The sequence below is a fragment of the Anguilla rostrata genome, chromosome 18 (genome assembly GCF_018555375.3).
Source record: "Anguilla rostrata isolate EN2019 chromosome 18, ASM1855537v3, whole genome shotgun sequence".
NCBI lineage: Eukaryota > Metazoa > Chordata > Actinopteri > Anguilliformes > Anguillidae > Anguilla > Anguilla rostrata.
The window spans coordinates 726,389-745,541 of record NC_057950.1 but is presented as its reverse complement, the minus strand read 5'-3'; the positions used below and the strand labels follow the sequence as shown (position 1 = coordinate 745,541).

Sequence of the window (19,153 nt, the reverse complement as noted above, 5' to 3'; positions counted from 1 at the left end):
TTGGTAGCTTCCTCCTGAGTTTGTATAAATTGATAATGTTAATACATTAACTAGGTCCCCCATTGTTAGAGGAAGTCCATAACCAACATCTGAGGCAGATAAGTCAGAAGAGCAGATTCATATTTAAATGACTAATACCTCCTTTTAAGAAGGTTTTCTCTTCAGTTTACTCTAATAGCAATGCTACCAGGCACATGTTTACTGACGGATATAGTTGCCAGGTTCCCAGGTGCAAACAAACTCCCCCACAGGATGTACATGCAACTGGCGATCCCAGTAAATGTGAAAACACAACTGAAGTCAAATTAGTGCGCTTGCATCCTACATCAACAGCATGAGTTAGCACGTGGATGATGGCTGTGTAGTGCGATTAGTCCATTGGCTGGGTCTCTGGCTTTGTGGGCTGATTGTATATCTCGTTCAGAGCGGCTGGCTAGGGCTGTGGTTCTGAACCCACAGCAGCCCTATCCACATTACATAGGCTACCAGTAGATGCAAAAATAGTGCTTGTCAGTGTGTTCCTCACATTTTGGGACAAATTCATGTGTGGAATGGATAGATTAATACATGGATTCATTATACAAGGTTAAAGTAACCTGGTCCATGCATCGGTATTGTACCCACAATTCCATTTGCCTTTTGACAAACGCATCTTTCTACCACACCTTTGAGCTCAGGGGTCAGGTGCCTTAATTTGGCCCTTTGTATCTCACTTTAGCCTCAGCTCTGGGGCACATTGGCACTGTAAAATGCACTCCAGGCGTGAGAAGCATACCCACCGGAGGCACTTATGCTCACACCTCTGATTTTATGGGTAGCTGTGATCTACTTGTGATCTACCTGCGATCCACCTGCATCAGTGGCGTGCAGCGCGAGCACTGGCCGAGGAGCCAGGCTGTAGGCCGCAGGGTGAGGAGACTGGTGCATGCTGGTCTGTGTCCTCCTGAATTGCCAGAGAAGAGTGCAGTGCAGTGATGGCACATTCTTGGTGTGGTCAGTCAGACAGTGTACAGAAAACCCTTTTTTAATGTGTTCTCCAACCAGGGAGAATGGGTGGGTAGGGAGCAGGGGTGGGACTTGTCATGGCAACGTACTTACATGACTCGCAAACAGTTAACCCTGAAAAAGCATTCCAAAAAAACTGCAATTCAGTGGGTTAATGGGATCCTGTAGTGGTGGTTCTGCATGCTCCACATTCTCTTTTAACTGTCTGACCAGATAAAGCTTGTAGCAGTAGCCCGTGTGCGCTACCTGACTGGTACAAGTCTTGCTGCAATTGCGTAATCCTCCAATCTTCATGACGTGGGCAGACTGTATTTTATTACATTTCACAAATAGGTACTGTTCATGCTGCTATGTTCAGTCCTTAATTTTCCAAACTTTCTTCATGTTTTATTACTGTTGACATTCACTGTGCTGTATCATCTGCCCTGGAGCTTTCACATTTTAAGTTAATAGTAAACATCTATCTTAGCAACAGGTGCATATATAGCTGCCTCCTTTTAATAATTTATTCTCTTTGTATTTGAAATCTTGTGATGCTGTTTGTGCACTTTCATGAAAGAGAACAGAGACTGGAGCAGGGCAGCTCACTAGGCCCATTTCAGACTTTAATATAAAAATTCAGGAAATGAATACGCCTACCACTGTAGGATCCTACCAAAGAATGTCATGTCACACAACCTGTGGTATTCATGTAATAGGGCTTCCCCAATGGGGTGTGGCCGTCCATGTCAACAAGAATGAGTCACCAAGCTGCTGGCTAATAAAATGACTGCTACTTTCCATTGCATAGATTTCTGAAAGTTTCTGCTATGTTGCGCAACACTACACAGATATTAAACATTATGCGCACACAGATACATATGCTGCCGCTACCAGTCTGTCACCTGTCTAACAAGATGTCCTCTTCACTCAGAATATGGTTTCTCTTCTTATTCCAAAGCCCATAGCTTATTTCTTATGTAATTTAGGTTTCAATTTGCATGCTTTATGATTTTATATGGATAAAAACTATATGAAGCTATGATTTATGGTTCTAGGTTGCTATAAATAAATGTACATACAGTACTTACTGGTCTGGTAATGTAGCTAGGCTCAGTACTGTAACAACTCTGGTGGGTTGCATTTATGTTCTCTTTAATTGTAAAGTGACTTGGATAAAAGCGTCCGCTAAATTATTGTAATGTAATATATGGCTACTCTGTATTATGGTCTATTTATTGCACATATTCTGTTGATAAATACAACAGTTTCTGTGTGGTCATGTGTCTTTGTTTGTATTTCAGTTGTAGACCTAAACTAATTGGACAGAGTGCATTATGAACTTGTTCTGAACTCGAGTCTGTTTGAAGAAGCTAAATGGTAAAATAGCTCTAAGCCTGCTTCTGCATTTTATTTTTTCACCCAGATGACGCGACTGAATATTCCGTATATGTCTTTCTTTTTGTTTGCGTTTACTCAGGTTTTCCTTCTCACGAGGTCATAGTGAATCACACAGTGAACTATAATTACATTCTGTGTGCAACGTCAATATGTTGCTGTCCTGACAGGGGTGTGTCCTGAATGGAAACTATGCGACCCACCCACTTTAGCAAATACATATTAGCTTACAGGCTAGCTATTAGTACTTCCTGAGAACAGTATTCTCCTGCAGCTTCGAGGAAACACCTTTTCCTGTGGTCGTTTACTCCATAGCCAAAGTAAGTTGAAACCTTCGAAAAGTAGCCTAAGTGACGCTAAGTCCGAGGTTATGACAGTGGGTAGGGGAAATAGATCGTTTGTATAACTTTAAAGTTAAAGGATAGCTCATAATAGCCTACGGATTGCAGACGAACTAGCTATCGTACAGAACTAGTTGGCGAAAATGGGACGTGATTTCGGCCTCCGATTTATTTTTTACGCTAAATAACATAGCTAGACAAGTCAACTGGCTAAAGTTAACAAGGGGCCAGTCTACTGCTGTGATATATTGGCTATATTCATTATAAAGCTAGCTTTGTGTGATTGATGATATTAGCCAGTGTATTTAGTGCTAGATGGCTAGTAGTGTTCCCATTTTGTTCGTATGCGAGATAGTCTATCGTATATTAGCATGCGCTGTGTGGTGCATTGCAGGGTCCAGTAGTAGCTAGCTAGCTGTGCTGTTCTGTACTGGAACATGGGTTAAATTACGCACGGTTATGTCACAGCTAGCAGGGCAATCACAGCGTGCGAACGCACTAGAGCGAAGTAAAAGTGGCTTGTGGCCTGTTTATTTTACATATTTAGGTAGGGTTAACTAATGGTATTAGTTACATTACTCTGTTATTGTATTAGTAATATGATTAATTTCTAACTAGTGATGTAGTATCCAGCTCAAACATTTGCACAGCTAGTTTCAGTGTAATTTGAAAAGCCAACTATCATTGATATAAAAATAAAATACATTTATCGGTTATCCTGCCTAGATATAACTAGCCAATTGCCATGTAGCCTAATGTTATTGTGCTATAGTCTAACGCTATCGTTCGCTTTCATTTTTAGCTAGCTGGTTAATTCGTTCTCCAAAAGCTATTTCTAGTACTAGTATTTGGTCACGATCTGTCTAGTCTAGACTAAAGTTACCCATTCTCAATTGCTAGGTCTTGTTGGGTAACTTTTTGACAAGATTTATTGTAGTTTATCCGCAGGTAACCCCGAGCTAACAGCGGTGTGTTGGACCTATCCTAGATCTGTCTTCGTTGTTGATATAGCTAATCTGTTTAGCCTAAATTAACTTTAGTTATTACACGGCTTTGTTGAATGCTGGATTCTGGTTGGCCACTTCAGGTATTCGACCTTTAGACTAATTCGCGTCCGAGGTTCTTCGTCTACTAGGTCATTATTTCCCAACAGTTGACCGCGTCGTCAGGAATCATCCCGTACCTATTCTGTTTGTTTTATTACTTAATACTTAAGTCAGCGATGCTGTAACTATCATACTCTGGACTGCGGTACCTCGTACTCTAGTGCTGTGTATTCCTGTGGTAATTTTATAGTTGAATTGCTTTTTGTTAAGAAACTGATGTTGAGATAAACTTTCAAAAAGTATTTCATTATGTCTGTGGCTAGAACAATTTGTCCATTTCATATTTGAGTAGTTAATATCCTAGTAATTTTGCTAACGGTGCATTTTATATAGTTGTCTCCTGAATATCCTTTGAATATTGTTTCTGATTAGGGGAAATTATTTGCATGGGGAAGTGAAATCGACGTTTCGTTTCAGTGGCAGTAGAGCTGCAACTACTGGCATTAGCCTAATACCTCATTCCCAGGCATAGCAAATAACTATAATAATAATAACAATAGCAACTTAATTTAGGTTTTACAGTAACCTAACACGAAGCAAAAGAAAAGTGAAGCATAGGCGCTGCAGACAGCAACTTTAGTGTGTTTATATTTCGGTATCCAAAAAACTCACAGCTATAACTGGGTCATTTGATAACCCCGCCCTTAGCCCCGCTGTCCGCTCACAGCTCGGGGCAGAGAATAGAGTTTAAACCCACTTGCCCACACAAAATACCGGAAATGGCAGGTGAGCTGTAACCACAGAATTGCAGCCTGGGTGCCTTTCCAGGCCATAAATACACTGCCTCGCTAGGACTGCCAATACCAGGCTAGGATTCGCCGGCTATGGCAATACCTGATAAGATAAGCAAAATTCTCAAACAAACGCTCTCTTGTCATTTTTTGACAAGGACTGGTATGGAAATTGCCATGCGAATCTTAAAGTTGAACATTAATAGGAGCGAAGCACAACGCGGGCCACATGAACCATAAGATAAAATCAATTTTTTTACTATAAGTATTAGATTGTCTCTGAAGGCCTCGTCATCTTTTATTGACCTTTCAGGTCATTGGACTGTCAGGCTGTCATTGCAATATGATGAATTGGATGTTTGAGGTGAAAATTATCCATATACTTTTAGTTTTGTAACCTTCTTCCTGTGCTGAATATGCTCAGTTAGATACACATTTGTTAAACTTGTTTTCTGATAAATAACATTTTCATATTCATTGGAATGGCAGAGAATGGCAGTTGTCCCCTTGTACATGCAGAAGTTTTGCTAAACTACCTGCTCAATACTACTCAGTTTCACCAAGATCGTTGTAATAATTTAGATGGGAATAGCTAAAATCATAACTCATCTAACATATTACAATTCACTGAAACTCTCATAACATCACAAAGAAAACGGCATTACAAAAAAGTCAAAGGGTGCGACATTACTAAATGTTTTCTTGCTGGGTGAGTGAAGTAAAGGAATACTGATTGAGGTGACAAGCAGTGCCTGGTGGAGCTGCAGGTTACAGTTCTGTCCCAAGCTGTCAATGTGTAGTTTTGCACTTTGACAGAAAAGGGAACGTGTACATTACCTTACGCTCACTTAGCCTGGGTGATGCTCTTATCCAGGAAGAAACTTACAAAAGTAGAGACCATCGGTGTTACCCTCACAAGTAAGAGCAGGTTTTAAAAAAATGTGTATTATTACCTGTTATCCAGTTGATTGTGGTGGGAACAGATCAGAAACAGACTTCAACATTCGTTTCATTATTCCATTTATTTATTTTATTTTCTCAGTTTTTGAACATATCTAATCTGGGAGAAGAATGTCCAGTGTTTTCATGTACAAAACATGTCTGGATGCAAACTGTAGAATTAGGCCTTCAGTCTGTGCCCTCGGCGTGAAGTGGCTTTCTGTGTGCTCGTGGTTTTCCTGGGCCCTGTCCTAAATTGATTATGGGAAACGCTGTCTACTCCTCTGTGAAATAGTGTACATATTGTTCCCATTTTTATTGAGGTCCCGTTGTTTTTAAAATGAGAACGGTATGTCTGCTGATGTCTTAATGAATACGATGGACGTGACTGTGCTTGGTGTCAGTTTCAGGTCCCGTCCCGTCCCGTCCTGACAATGAGCTACCCTGGGTATCCCTCTCAGCCTGGCGGCTACCCCCCCCAGCCTGGAGCCTACCCACCCCAGCCGGGAGCTTACCCTCCCCAGGCCGGAGGTTACCCTCCTCAGGCAGGGGGCTATCCCCCTCAGGCAGGGGGCTATCCTCAGGCTGGAGGCTACCCCCCCCAGGCTGGAGGTTACCCTCCTCAAGCAGGGGGCTACCCTCCCCAGGCAGGTGGATACCCATCCATGCCCCCTGCAGGTAAGTCATTTGGGCTTTTGTGCATCTCTGTAAGCTAAAATGCTTTTCAGTTGTCATTATAGTATCTTGCTGTTGGCTCTGTGAATGTTCTGGTCAGAACGTTGCACTGTCCTCAGCGTCGTGAGTTTACACGGTGGGTCATAAGTAAAACCGGACGGTGTGTGTTAAAGTTGAACACGCGTGTGTGTGTTAAGTAATGAACACGCGTGTGTGTGTTAAAGTAATGAACACGCGTGTGTGTGTTAAAGTAATGAACACGCGTGTGTGTGTTAAAGTAATGAACACGCGTGTGTGTGTTAAAGTAATGAACACGCGTGTGTGTGTTAAAGTAATGAACACGCGTGTGTGTGTTAAAGTAATGAACATGTGTGTTTGTTAAAGTAATGAACACACGTGTGTTCGCGTAATGAACGTGCGCGTGTGTGTGTGTGTGTGTGTGTGTGTGTGTGTGTGTGTGTGTGTGTGTGTCTGTATTGTTCTTGTGGGTGCCCATGTCCCCTCTGAGCCACACGTGCATGGCGGTGCAGAACTGGTAAAAACCTGTGCTGCAGAACTTGCGGGCTGCACTGGGAGAATGGCACACTGTCCCTTAAAAAACAAAACGGAACAAAGGATGAGGAGCATCTAACATGTTCTCTCACAGTCATCATTGCTCTAGGCTCCTTTTATTGACCCAAGAGCGCACTTTAGGATGACAAAACCTTTCAGGCATCGACTTGAACGTTTTGTCATGACCTGCATTCCAAACTTTGCATAACACGTCTGCTTCTTTTACACAGTGTGATCCTGTTCTCCTACACAGTGTGATCCTGTTCTCTTATACAGTGTGATCCTGTTCTCTTACACAGTGTGATCCTGTTCTCCTACACAGTGTGATCCTGTTCTCTTGCACAGTGTGATCCTGTTCTTTTATCTGTTTCATACCTGTGTGTGTGACACCGGTTAATTTACTCATTCATTCCATTATCAGGAGTTTTACAGCGTTTAGACTGCTCAGTTGGACCTGTGTTTTGTAGTTGTTCCAGTGACCTTCGATATGCGCTTACTGTACGTCGCTTTCAATACAAGCGTCTGCCAAATAAATGTGATGTAATGTTATGTAATGTCTTAGTGAGTGTGTGTAATTTAACTCTGTGTGTGTTTGTGAGCATATATCGTTGCTCTTTAATTTTTTGATCTCATTGGAGATAAAATGTATGTAAACGGTTAATCTTGTCAAACAGACATGTCAGCGCAGCAGTGAGTCTGTGAAGTTTAAATTGGCGTTCTGTGTTTCAGGTGGTTGGGGCGGTAGTCCTGGCTTTCCCTCCATTGGTCTGGACAACCTGAGCAATCCTGCGTTCAGTGCTGCCAATATGAACGCGATGGTAAGCCTGACCTTAACAGAACAAAACTCAATCGTGTGCAGAAAATCATTCCTGGATAATTCACTGTAATTTACGGGGCTGAGTTACGGTATCACGGCTTTGAACGTACATTTTAATCGCTATAAAAATCAGAAACAATGAAGCGGCCTCCTGTCTGGCGTCTGGTCTCTCTTCTGCTTCAGCGTCAGTGTAAAGCTAATGGCCAAACGCCTCATTAATTTGCCAGCTCAGTTTCTGTAAAAACTTCCTACTTGCGATTGCGCCTATCAGTTTCCTGTTCCTGAGTGTTGTAGTCCTTAACCGTACGTTAGCAGTCCCTTTGACTGTCCGTGCTCTACCCCGCCCTGCCCCGCCCGTGTCTGTTCTGTTTGCATGTGCCCTTTTTATCCTATGCACTGTCTCTCGCCACCGCAGGCCAGCCAGATCTCAGGTGCCATGGGAGGGTTTACCCCAAATCCGTCCATGTACTCTCAAGCACCCGGTGGGTACCCCACCCCCCAGCCAGGCGGGTTCGGTGCTCCCCCCCCTAACCAACAGCCTTATGGCATGTACCCCCAGTCAGGAGGAGGCATGCCCCAGGGTCAGGGCTTTCCCACGGCCCCCTCAGGTCAGCCTATGCCCAGTTACCCAGCAGCCCCTGCGGCCGCGCCGGGATACGGAGGAGGTGCTCCGGTGGCTCCGCCCGTTAACGTAAGGAACTCTGAAAACAGCGCCGTAGCAAAAACACCAAACCACACCTTTCACCGTAAACACCCCCTCCCTTCCCCTCCCCCCTCCCTGAGGATAGCCCCCTGGTGAGTGGAAGTGCTCCCATGGCCCCCTCCTGTACAGCACCCTGGAGGGTTTCTTTGGGGTTTTAGGCTATGGTATAGCATAGAGACATATGGTTTGTATGGTATAGCATAGAGACCTACGGTTTGTATGGTATAGCATAGAGACCTACGTTTTGTATGGTATAGCATAGAGACCTACGGTTTGTATGGTATAGCATAGAGACATACGGTTTGTATGGTATAGCATAGAGACCTACGGTTTGCATGGTATAGCATGGAGACATACGGTTTGCATGGTATAGCATAGAGACGTACGGTTTGTATGGTATAGCATAGAGACCTACAGTTATAAATTAAAAAAGGTATTTTCATAATTAGGCTACATTACATTAACAGATGCTGTGGATAACATTGTAAGCGAATGCAAGGCAGTTATCCACAGACTGGGCTGAGTGCAGCATAATGGTAGAAATATTCAGTTTAAACGTAGGACATGGTTCAAGCTGTATTTGCTGTAGTTTTGGTGTGTTTTACTGCCCAAGTGTCCACTGCTCTCATTTCCCTCTCTCTGGTCCAAATTAATTTGTGGTGATTTTGGGTGTTGTTTCCTCAGAGGGGATACAGAGGCTCCATTCAGGACTTCCCGGGGGCAGACCCGCTAAAGGATGTGGAGGTGCTCCGGAAGGCGATGAAGGGCTTTGGTGAGTGCTGGCCTGGCTCGGTGTAGCCCCCTGGCCCTGTAGCGACTCCGCCGTGTAGCCCCCTGGCCCTGTAGCGTCCCCGCCGTGTCGCCCCCTGGCTCGGTGGCCACTCCCGTGTCTGACTGGGCCGTTTCCTTGCAGGTTAAAAATAACACACCGTTGCCCTTTACGGTGGAGTAACGGGATCATTTACAGTGGAGCCCATCATACCGCACGCTAAATTTATTGGTGTAGCAGCTGGAGCTGGTCGTAGCAGTTTGTACTGAGTTTACCTTTCCTTCTCACAGTTTACTGAAAAGGCCTGAACTCTCCAAAGCTGACTGTGGGATGGGTTTAGTCCTGGGTTTAGTCCTGGGGTGAGTCCTGGGGTGAGTCCTGGGTTTAGTCTTTACGCATGTTAAAGTAAGTGAGCGTAATGGCGGCTGACACTCTGTACTCTCCACAGGTACCGATGAGCAGGCCATCATCGATCTGTTAGGAAGCCGCACCAACAAGCAGCGTGTGCCACTGCTGATCACCTTCAAAACCGCCTACGGAAAGGTATCGGCCAATCAGACGTCCTGCTCCTTCAATCGCTGCTGTACAACCTCCGGATGCAAACTGGCCAACCGAACACCGGGGCAAAAAGGCTAAAGATCTAGAATTAATAAGATCCCAAATATGCTGCTTTTATTTTTGATGGAAATTTTTTTTCAAAATAAAATAGTTTTCTTAAATGTCATTTTTGAAAGTAAAAAAAAAAGTTCAGTGGGGAGTCCAGAATATTTGTGTTGCTTTAAAACCGTTGCCAGAAAACCCGGTAGAAATGATGCATGATTCGCAGTGCACCCACTGTGGGCGAAACGTGCATGTAGACCAGAGTCCAGCCTGTGGACCAGGCAGTGCTCTGTGGTGAAGCTGGTGCTATTTGGGGGAGGGACTTGTCTCTTTGTCAAGAAGAGGGCGTGTGACTGTATTCACGGTGACGTGCAGTCATTGGTCAGACTGTGTTCACAGCGAATCAGGCGGTTGCAGAACTGGGGCTAATCTGGGAGCCTTGGCCAATGTAAAGCCACCCTTCCCCTAACAGGAAGAGGCCGCTGCCCTGATTATGTAACTGAGGCTGAGTTCTCCACTGTCTGATGGATCTGTCCATGGCTTTCCGCTGAGACAGGAGGAAGAGAGGAATCAAAATGTAGTCGGCAGAAGAATTTTGTGAATTGTGTGTAATGCTTGATAATTCACTGAATAATATTTTTTATTTATTGTTTTTCAAATTAGGATTTGATAAAAGACTTGAAGTCTGAGCTTTCGGGGAACTTTGAGAAGCTGGTCCTGGCGATGCTGATGACCCCAGCACAGCTGGATGCCCACGAGCTCCACGAGGCCATCAAGGTCAGCAGAACTGCGTGTGCGTGTGTGTGTGAGCGTGTGAGCGTGTGAGCGTGTGAGCGTGTGAGCGTGTGAGCGTGTGCGTGCGCGCGCACGCATGCATGCATGTGAGCAAGCATCGGATGCTTTCTTACACCGTTCTGCTCTTGTGCCCTCAGGGTGCTGGGACTGATGAAGCTTGCCTGATAGAGATCCTGTCTTCCCGCTCAAATGCAGAAATCCGAGAAATCAATGAAATCTACAAAAGAGGTGGGTGTGGCCACCGTCGTTAATATTTAGTAGATAAGTCAGTCTGGAGCCCAGCCCAGCAGAGCCTGCAGTCTGGAGCCCAGCCCAGCCCCCCTCGCTGTCATGTTCACTGAAATGCGGCCCCCTCCCCCCCAGTCTCAGACTGCAGCTGCTGAGTCACTCTCAGAAGCACAGCCCTGTGCGTGCGGTTCTGTGCTGATAACTCAGTGGTCTTCAGCTCCAGGAAGGGAGCGTGCTGGCTGGCGTCCCGTCCCCCAGGGGGAGCGGAGAGGTGACGGGGTTTGGGCTGAGCTGAACGGACCTGCCCTGGGTATTTCTCCAGCGTCTCTCTTCTGAGAGCTGCGCAGGGTTCACAGAAGGTTTAGGACTGATCGTACCGTACCGCAGAGAATGTAACCTCACAACATCCTTCCTGTTGCACTCTGAAAGCACTTTATTTCTGCAGGAAGTGGAATCGGTGGTCAGCGCAGTTGTAGAGCCCGGAGCAGTGGGCAGAACAGACAGAGCTCTTAAATTCTCTGTAAACATTAATTGCCGTTCTCAAGTGCTTATTGTGTATTAATCACACCTGCAGTTCAGCTCCTAGCATGTACGTGTGTGTGTCATGTTCGTGGTAGTGTTTGTGATGCAGGGTTTGGTCCCAGGGTGATGAAGCTCTCTGTCACTGTGTGTGCCCCCCCTCTGTGTACCCCCCCCCCCCCCCGCCTTTATTTCAGATTACAAGAAGAAGCTGGAGGATGCAATCAGCAGCGACACTTCCGGACACTTCCGCAGGCTTTTAGTATCACTGGCTCAGGTAAAACTGCAGAGAGGAAATAATGTGACTTCAGACAGGAAGACAAAGATTCTTTACTACCTAACTTGGCACCACAACAATACAGAGGCTGAACTCTGACCGGGAAAGTCAGTTTCTGTTCTTCTCCCAGCTCGCTCTGTGGTGTGAGGTGAACCTCAAACCTCTGTGTGACAGGAAAGCTAACAAGCTACGTGCTAAAGCAGTGGTACCGGGTAATTAATGCCGAATGTACATTTACATTTTTTATGAATTGAAAATAAAATATTCAGTTATTCATGATCTTTTTGATATTTGTTTTTGATAAATTTTTAAAGTGTTGGGAAAAGTATAGCTGTGATAGCTGTGATCTGGACTCCTTTACAGCATAGACTGGCTGGTTGGTAATTGATTGGCTGGGACTATCTGGGAGGCTTTAAGTTACTGGTCCAGTTCTCTGGTCATTAAGCTTTAAGTTACTGGTCCAGTTCTCTGGCCATTAAGCTTTAAGTTACTGGTCCAGTTCTCTAGACATTAAGCTTTAAGTTACTGGTCCAGTTCTCTGGTCATTAAGCTTTAAGTTACTGGTCCAGTTCTCTGGTCATTAAGCTTTAAGTTACTGGTCCAGTTCTCCAGCCGTTAAGCTTTAAGTTACTGGTCCAGTTCTCTGGCCATTAAGCTTTAAGTTACTGGTCCAGTTCTCTAGCCACTAAGCTTTAAGTTACTGGTCCAGTTCTCTGGACATTAAGCTTTAAGTTACTGGTCCAGTTCTCTAGACATTAAGCTTTAAGTTACTGGTCCAGTTCTCTGGACATTAAGCTTTAAGTTACTGGTCCAGTTCTCTGGACATTAAGCTAGACATTTTCAGCCTTGTCTGGCTCGTTGTTCTATAATGGGCGCATCGTTTCCTGTGATGTGTCCCCGGACACTGACAGACCTCAGCCTCACCCGCACATGGAAAGTAAACGCGCTGGTTACAGGCATTAGCAAAGCGAGCGAGCTGCTGACCGCCTGTCTCCCTGTCCTCAGGGTAACCGTGACGAGAGGCCGCAGGTGGACATCAGCCTGGCCAAACAGGACGCCCAGGTAAAGCACACTGCCAAACTGTGTAAAATTAATGTTACGATTAAAAACGAAAATTTGGAAATGTTTTTAAAGTATATCAGAAGTTCCCTCCTATATTCATAAGTATTACATGTGTAAGTGAGTGTGTATGTGTGTATTTATCTTTAATATGTAACGGAAAAAAAGACAGGCAGTGTTTACACATTTGGAGAAGTTTACATTTGCCAGGGGTATGAAGTAGGACTGGAGAGAAAAGAGACCGTACTCACACCCTGCACAACGGCTGCATTTTTGAGCATCACTTTCAGAGTTATTTCAGACTGTCTTAAACCTTTCGGAATTGTGAACTAGCACCATCCCGCTTTTGCGCATTGGAGGTTCCGCCGTACTGAACGGTGTCTTAGCTGTGACTGATTAGCCGTTAGCCGCGCTGGCTGTAACCCTGCCAGTGCCGTACTGAACAGTGAGTGATTAGCCGTTAGCCGCGCTGGCTGTAACCTGCTGCTCTAAGTGGACCGACTTGCACTGAACAGTGAGTGATTAGCCGTTAGCCGCGCTGGCTGTAACCCTGCCAGTGCCGTACTGAACAGTGAGTGATTAGCCGTTACCGTGGCACTGAGAAGATAGCGCGGCTGCTGTACCTGCAGTGCGTACTGAACAGTGAGTGATTAGTTACGTGGCTGTAACCCGCCAGTGCCGTTGAACTATGTACCGTGCGCGCTGGCTGTAACCCTGCCAGTGCCGTACTGAACAGTGAGTGATTAGCCGTTAGCCGCGCTGGCTGTAACCCTGCCGTGCCGTACTGAACAGTGAGTGATTAGCCGTTAGCCGCGCTGGCTGTAACCTGCCAGTGCCGTACTGACATGAGTGATAGCCGTTAGCGCGCTGGCTGAACCTGCCGTGCCGTACTGAACAGTGAGTGATTAGCCGTTAGCCGCGCTGGCTGTAACCCTGCCAGTGCCGTACTGAACAGTGAGTGATTAGCCGTTAGCCGCGCTGGCTGTAACCCTGCCAGTGCCGTACTGAACAGTGAGTGATTAGCCGTTAGCCGCGCTGGCTGTAACCCTGCCAGTGCCGTACTGAACAGTGAGTGATTAGCCGTTAGCCGCGCTGGCTGTAACCCTGCCAGTGCCGTACTGTACAGTGAGTGATTAGCCGTTAGCTGCGCTGGCTGAACCTGCCAGTGCCGTACTGAACAGTGAGTGATTAGCCGTTAGCTGCGCTGGCTGTAACCCTGCCTGTGCCATACTGAATGGTGAGTGATTAGCCGTTAGCTGCGCTGGCTGTAACCCTGCCAGTGCCGTACAGGTTCGTAGGCTGTTGACGAACGTGAGTGATTAGCCGTTAGCTGCGCTGGCTGTAACCCTGCCTGTGCCATACTGAATGGTGAGTGATTAGCCGTTAGCTGCGCTGGCTGTAACCCTGCCTGTGCCGGTACCACGGTCTCTGGCTGGTACTGAACAGTGAGTGATTAGCCGTTAGCCGCGCTGGCTGAACCTGCCTGTGCCGTACTGAACAATGAGTGATTAGCCGTTAGCCGCGCTGGCTGTAACCCTGCCTGTGCTGGTACCACAGTCTCTGGCTGGTACTGAACAGTGAGTGATTAGCCATTAGCTGCGCTGGCTGAACCTGCCAGTGCCGTACTGAACAGTGAGTAATTAGCCGTTAGCTGCGCTGGCTGTAACCCTGTCTGTGCCGTACTGTGGAACAGGCGCTCTACGCAGCGGGTGAAAATAAGCTGGGGACCGATGAGTCCAAGTTCAACGCCATCCTGTGCGCCCGGAGCAAGCCTCACCTGAAAGCAGGTAAGCGCTTTCACCCCCAGCTCTGCTCCTCTCTCCCTCACTGCTGCTCTTCAGCCTGCTAGCACTGAAGCAGTCACAGGACCTGTGATTGGCCACAATATTGGTTCTGCACCAGTCATCAGGTGTGTTTGCTTTGCGTCGTGCTGAAAGGTTTTGCATGTGCTGAAGGTCTGAGTGCATCAGGCCCTTGGTGTAAATCCTGTATGTAAATATTAGATGTGTTGCATATTATAATTTTACGTGTTTACATTTAGTGTGTGTACAGTATGAAGGGTGAGGTGAGTCTGAGCACTGTTTTGCTTCCCAGTGGAATTCAGTTGTTGGTACCAAACACAGGACCTGTTTTGAACCGTAATGGTGTTTAATTCTGTTAATTGAGCAGGCGTGTGTCAGGTCAGAGTGATGTCATTGTGATGTCATCTGTGTGCAGTGTTCCATGAGTACCAGCAGATGTGCGGGCGTGACATCGAGAAGAGCATCTGCAGGGAGATGTCTGGAGACCTGGAGAGTGGCATGGTGGCTGTCGGTAAGAACACACACCCACGCATGCACGCACACTAACACACACACACACACACACACACACTATCGCATGCACACACACACACACACGAGCACAAATACGTGCACACACAAAGGTCATTTTTTTTCTTTTAAAAAATAAGATTAGAAGCTTATCTTTCTTTGGCAGTACTTCTGTGGGTTAGTGGAGTCACTGCTGTGTTAGCGCCCCCTAGGGGCTTATAGGGCACTTACAGATTGTGCTCAGTGACGGGCACTGTTCCACAGCACTGGCTGTCCCGCGGTACACAGTGTGGCTCACGTTTTTAAATTTGCACCCGGTTAGTGGTGTTTGCCCAGAAACTACCAGGAACCAGTTTATTTGCCCTTCTTTGTACTTTCTCATAGTCTGGTACCCAGAACTGCACACAGTACTGACTGTGGTCTGATAAAGGCCTCATACTACACATGGCCTCCTTAGATTCATCCCCCTTACTGCAAACACAGCCTGCGTTTCTCTGTTAAATACGACAGTTGTGTGGATGAGTGCTGTAGGATGTTTGTTGTATCTGGAACGTTTCCTGATGCAGCTTTTGTTTAAATGTGGTGTGGATCAGTGCTACAGGATATTTGTTTCCTTGTTTGACTGAATGTTTTCTTTTTCCCTGCTATGCTGTCAGGGTTCAGTTTGATGGTAATGTTAATGTGTCTGTGCGAGAGCGTCACTTCTGAGTGTGTACAGGGGTGTGTGGTGTGTGTTTGTGTGTGTGTGTGTGTGTGTGTACAGGTGTCTATGTGTCTCTGTGTGTGTGTGTGTGTGTGTGTATGCATGTGTGTGTGGTGCGTGTGTGTACAGGTGTGTGTGTGTGCATGTGTGCGTGTGTGTGTATGCATGTGTGTGTGGTGTGTTTGTTTGTGTACAGGTGTCTGTGTGTGTGCGTGCGTGCGTGTGTGTGTGTGGTGTGTGTTTGTGTGTGTGTGCGTGTGTGTACAGTGGTGTGTGTGTGTGTGTGTGTGTGTGTGTGTGGTGTGTGTGTGTCGGTGTCTGTGTGTGTGTGTGGTGTGTGTTTGTTTGTGTGCGCGTGTGTGTACAGGTGTCTGTGTGTGCGCGTGCGTGCGTGTCTGTGTGTGTGTGTGGTGTGTGTTTGTGTGTGTGTGCGCGTGTGTGTACAGGTGTCGTGTGGGGTGTGGTGTGCGTGGTGTTGTGTGTGTGTGTGTGGTGGTGTGTGTGTGGTGTGTGTGTGTGTGTGTGTGTGTGTGTGTGGGGTGTGTGTCATGGCTGTGTGTGTGTGTGTGTGTGTGTGTGTGCGTGTGTGTCAGGTGTCTGTGTGTGTGTGGTGTGTGTGTGTGTGTGTGTGTGTGTGGTGTTGTCTGTGTGTGTGTGTGTCGTGTTGTGTGTCGGTGTGTGTCGTGTGCGTGTGGTGCTCGTGCGTGCGTCTGCGTGCGTGCGTGGTGGTGGTGTGCGTGTTGTGTGTGTCGTGTGTGTGTGTTTTGTGTGTGTGCATGGTGGTGGTGTGCGTGCAGGGCCGTGTTACGCGTCTGTGTACTCTCTCTGTCTATGTGTTCTGCTGGTTTGCTGTGCCACGCATCACACCCCCGTCTCTCCTGCTGTGTGGCTCTCGGACGCCGTTCAGGCACGGGGTTTGCGCAGTCACGCGTGTGTGAGGGATAAGCGCGTTACCTTTCCCAGTTATCACACACTCAACACACTGTGTGTAACAGCCATTATTTTTATTTTTATTTACATTATTATTAATGAATCATTAATAATAATTAATGATTGGAGCCATGCGTGTTCTGGGTCTCTGGTCTGGGTGCTGTGCTGTTTCACTGAAAGACTTTAGGCTGGAAAGGGTGTAGAGCAGGGCTGCCCATCCCTGTTCCTGGAGATTACTGTCCCATAGGTTTTCACTTCAGCACTATTTAGCACACCTGATTCTACTAATTAGCATCTCAGTGAGATCTCTAGCTGCTGAATACGGTGTGTTTTGTTAGTGTTGGAGTGAAACCCTACAGGAGGGTAGATCTCCAGTTAGGGTTGGAGTGAAAGCCTACAGGAGGGTAGATCTCCAGGAGCAGGGTTGGGCAGCTCTGGTGTGCAGTCACAGTCCCAGCTGCAGACAGTGATCCTCTGTGTTGTGCTTTACAGTGAAATGCATCAAGAACACGCCGGCCTACTTCGCAGAGAGGTTGTACAAAGCCATGAAGGTACGACCCGCATGCCCCGCCCACTCTGAGTATGATTACTGTCATCGTCATCATCATCATCATCATCGTCTTCTGACTGATAACCCACCTCTTCAGACTCCACCTAAACCCCGCCCCTAACACTTTTACCTGTTCCTAACACCTGATTAGGGATAGCTTCTGTTTCTGTTTGCAGAACCTGTGGGTCCATTAGAGTTTAACATTAGAGTAGTTTTGTTTGTGTAACTGTGTTTCATGTTCACTAGGGTAGTTGAAGTTGTAAATAGGGTCTGCGTTCCTGGCACTTCCTGTCTCTCTTGGGGCAGTGAATTACTGCACTTTGGTCCCTGATCGTTGCCGTGGATACGAGCGCTTGCGAAACGGCAGGCGGACGCTCTCTCACTGGGCCGTTGGGACGTGTGACATCACAAGAGCAGAGGCCTGTGTGCAGAGCAGGAAGTGTCAGATTGCGTAACGGCGAAGTGCAGTTACGCAAGCGTGGACTTTTCCTGTAGTAATGCTGTGATTGGCCCGCTGCTGCGTGTTCACAGGGGGCAGGAACCAAAGACCGCACCCTCATTCGCATCATGGTGTCGCGCTCCGAGGTGGACATGCTGGACATCCGCCAGGAGTATGTGAAGAGCTACCAGAAGTCTCTGTACACGCACATCACCGTAAGCCCCTCCCCCTTTTACACGCACATCACCGTAAGCCTCTCCCCATTTTCACATCTCTGCCTTCTGGAAATTTTTCATCTTTGGTTATTATTGCAAAATACTTAAAATATTCAAACTATTTTTAAAAATATTCAGATTCAAATAAACGTACTGGGGCAAATGTGGGATGGGGGAAAGAGAGAGGGATAAATGAAACAGGTTAACGTGATTATTAATGTTTGGCTTTTCTGATTTACTCTCTTGGGTGACACCTGAAGCTCAGGAGACTGATGAGCGTGTGTTTCTCTCTCTCTCTGGCGACAGGGCGATACCTCGGGGGATTACAGGAAGCTGCTGTTGAAGCTGTGCGGCGGGAACGACTAGAAGCTTCCGCCGATGCCTCAGGGACTATAGAACAGTGAAAAGACCGTCGATACGTCGCCTTGCTGGTACAGACCAGAGAGGAGCTCGACCAATCGTATAGTCTGTTGGTAATAAACCAGTACAACAAGACCAGCAATCATAGGTGGACACTTTTCTGGTAATGCTTCTGGGCTCCTTGCCAGGAAGTTTGCTAGAAATATCCACCATTCACGGTCAGCGTTGTTGCATTGTTGGTTACCAGCGTAATCCCTGATTGGTGGAGCTTCTTTCTTGACTGTTGTGTCCCTGTTTTATTATACCTGCGTACACTCTGTCCCTGCAATGTCTATCACAGCTCTTCTGCTTACAGTACATACTTGTTTACTGATTTTTAAACGACACTGTAATATTGCATGTTTTTTGGCTAATTGCACTATAAATGCCATATCTTTTTGCAGTTTTTATAGTCATGTGAGTTTTCATTAGAAAGTATATTTGTTTATACATACAGTATGTGTCAGGTATATGCTGGATATCATAATGGATAATGTGTTGGAAAGAATGTGCATCGAAATTTAAGAGGTATATATTTTATAAACTACATTATGTTGCATTCATGTATTTCCCGGTGCCAATGTTACAAATATGGATTTTGTACTAAATTCTTTTACAACTGATTACAAAATGTATTTCAATTTTCTGTTGTTTAATATAAACAATGTAACTGATTTGTTTAGTGACTATACGCAAAGACAATTACTGAATTAGATTTACATCGTATAACTTTCTTTGAATACGTCCAGCTAAATAAATTATTTCTTATCTTTTGCTTAACAAAAATCACATTTCTGCTGAAATATGTATTTCAATGCAAATAAAATGCAGGAGACCTATTTAAAGTAAGTGCTGTCTGTTGAGCTCCCCGTTCGGTGTTCTTTGTGTTTAATACAACTGTGACACACATGGCTGACTTCAGGTAGGAGGTGCTGTTCTCTTACAAGTGCTGTTCTGATTGGCTGGCATCACAGAATTCGCTCTGCTAAGGTGGCCTATCCTGAGGCAAATATCAGATGGGTCCTTATTTTTCAAGGCAAACCGTTGTGATGGTCAGAACCATCTAATTATAGCTAACAGCTAGAACACTGACTTGTAATTTTTTTTTTGGG

General features: G+C 46.1%; 1 protein-coding gene across 2 annotated transcripts; it reads left to right on the top strand.

The window, feature by feature from the left end:
* The first annotated feature begins 2,543 nt into the window (after positions 1 to 2,543).
* On the top strand, positions 2,544 to 18,880 carry anxa11a (annexin A11a). Of its 2 annotated transcripts, none has more exons than XM_064316865.1 (15): positions 2,544 to 2,702; positions 5,904 to 6,177; positions 7,456 to 7,544; positions 8,103 to 8,234; positions 8,931 to 9,018; positions 9,464 to 9,558; positions 10,279 to 10,392; positions 10,548 to 10,638; positions 11,355 to 11,434; positions 12,440 to 12,496; positions 14,187 to 14,280; positions 14,711 to 14,806; positions 16,931 to 16,989; positions 17,520 to 17,642; positions 17,949 to 18,880. In XM_064316865.1, the coding sequence occupies exons 2-15, from the start codon at positions 5,934 to 5,936 to the stop codon at positions 18,006 to 18,008; spliced, it is 1,422 nt and encodes a 473-aa protein (XP_064172935.1). In that variant the 5' UTR covers positions 2,544 to 2,702; positions 5,904 to 5,933; the 3' UTR covers positions 18,009 to 18,880. The 2 variants fall into 2 exon arrangements, with proteins under 2 accessions (XP_064172935.1, XP_064172934.1); XM_064316864.1 differs by having other exon boundaries at positions 7,959 to 8,234.
* Positions 18,881 to 19,153: the final 273 nt, after the last annotated feature.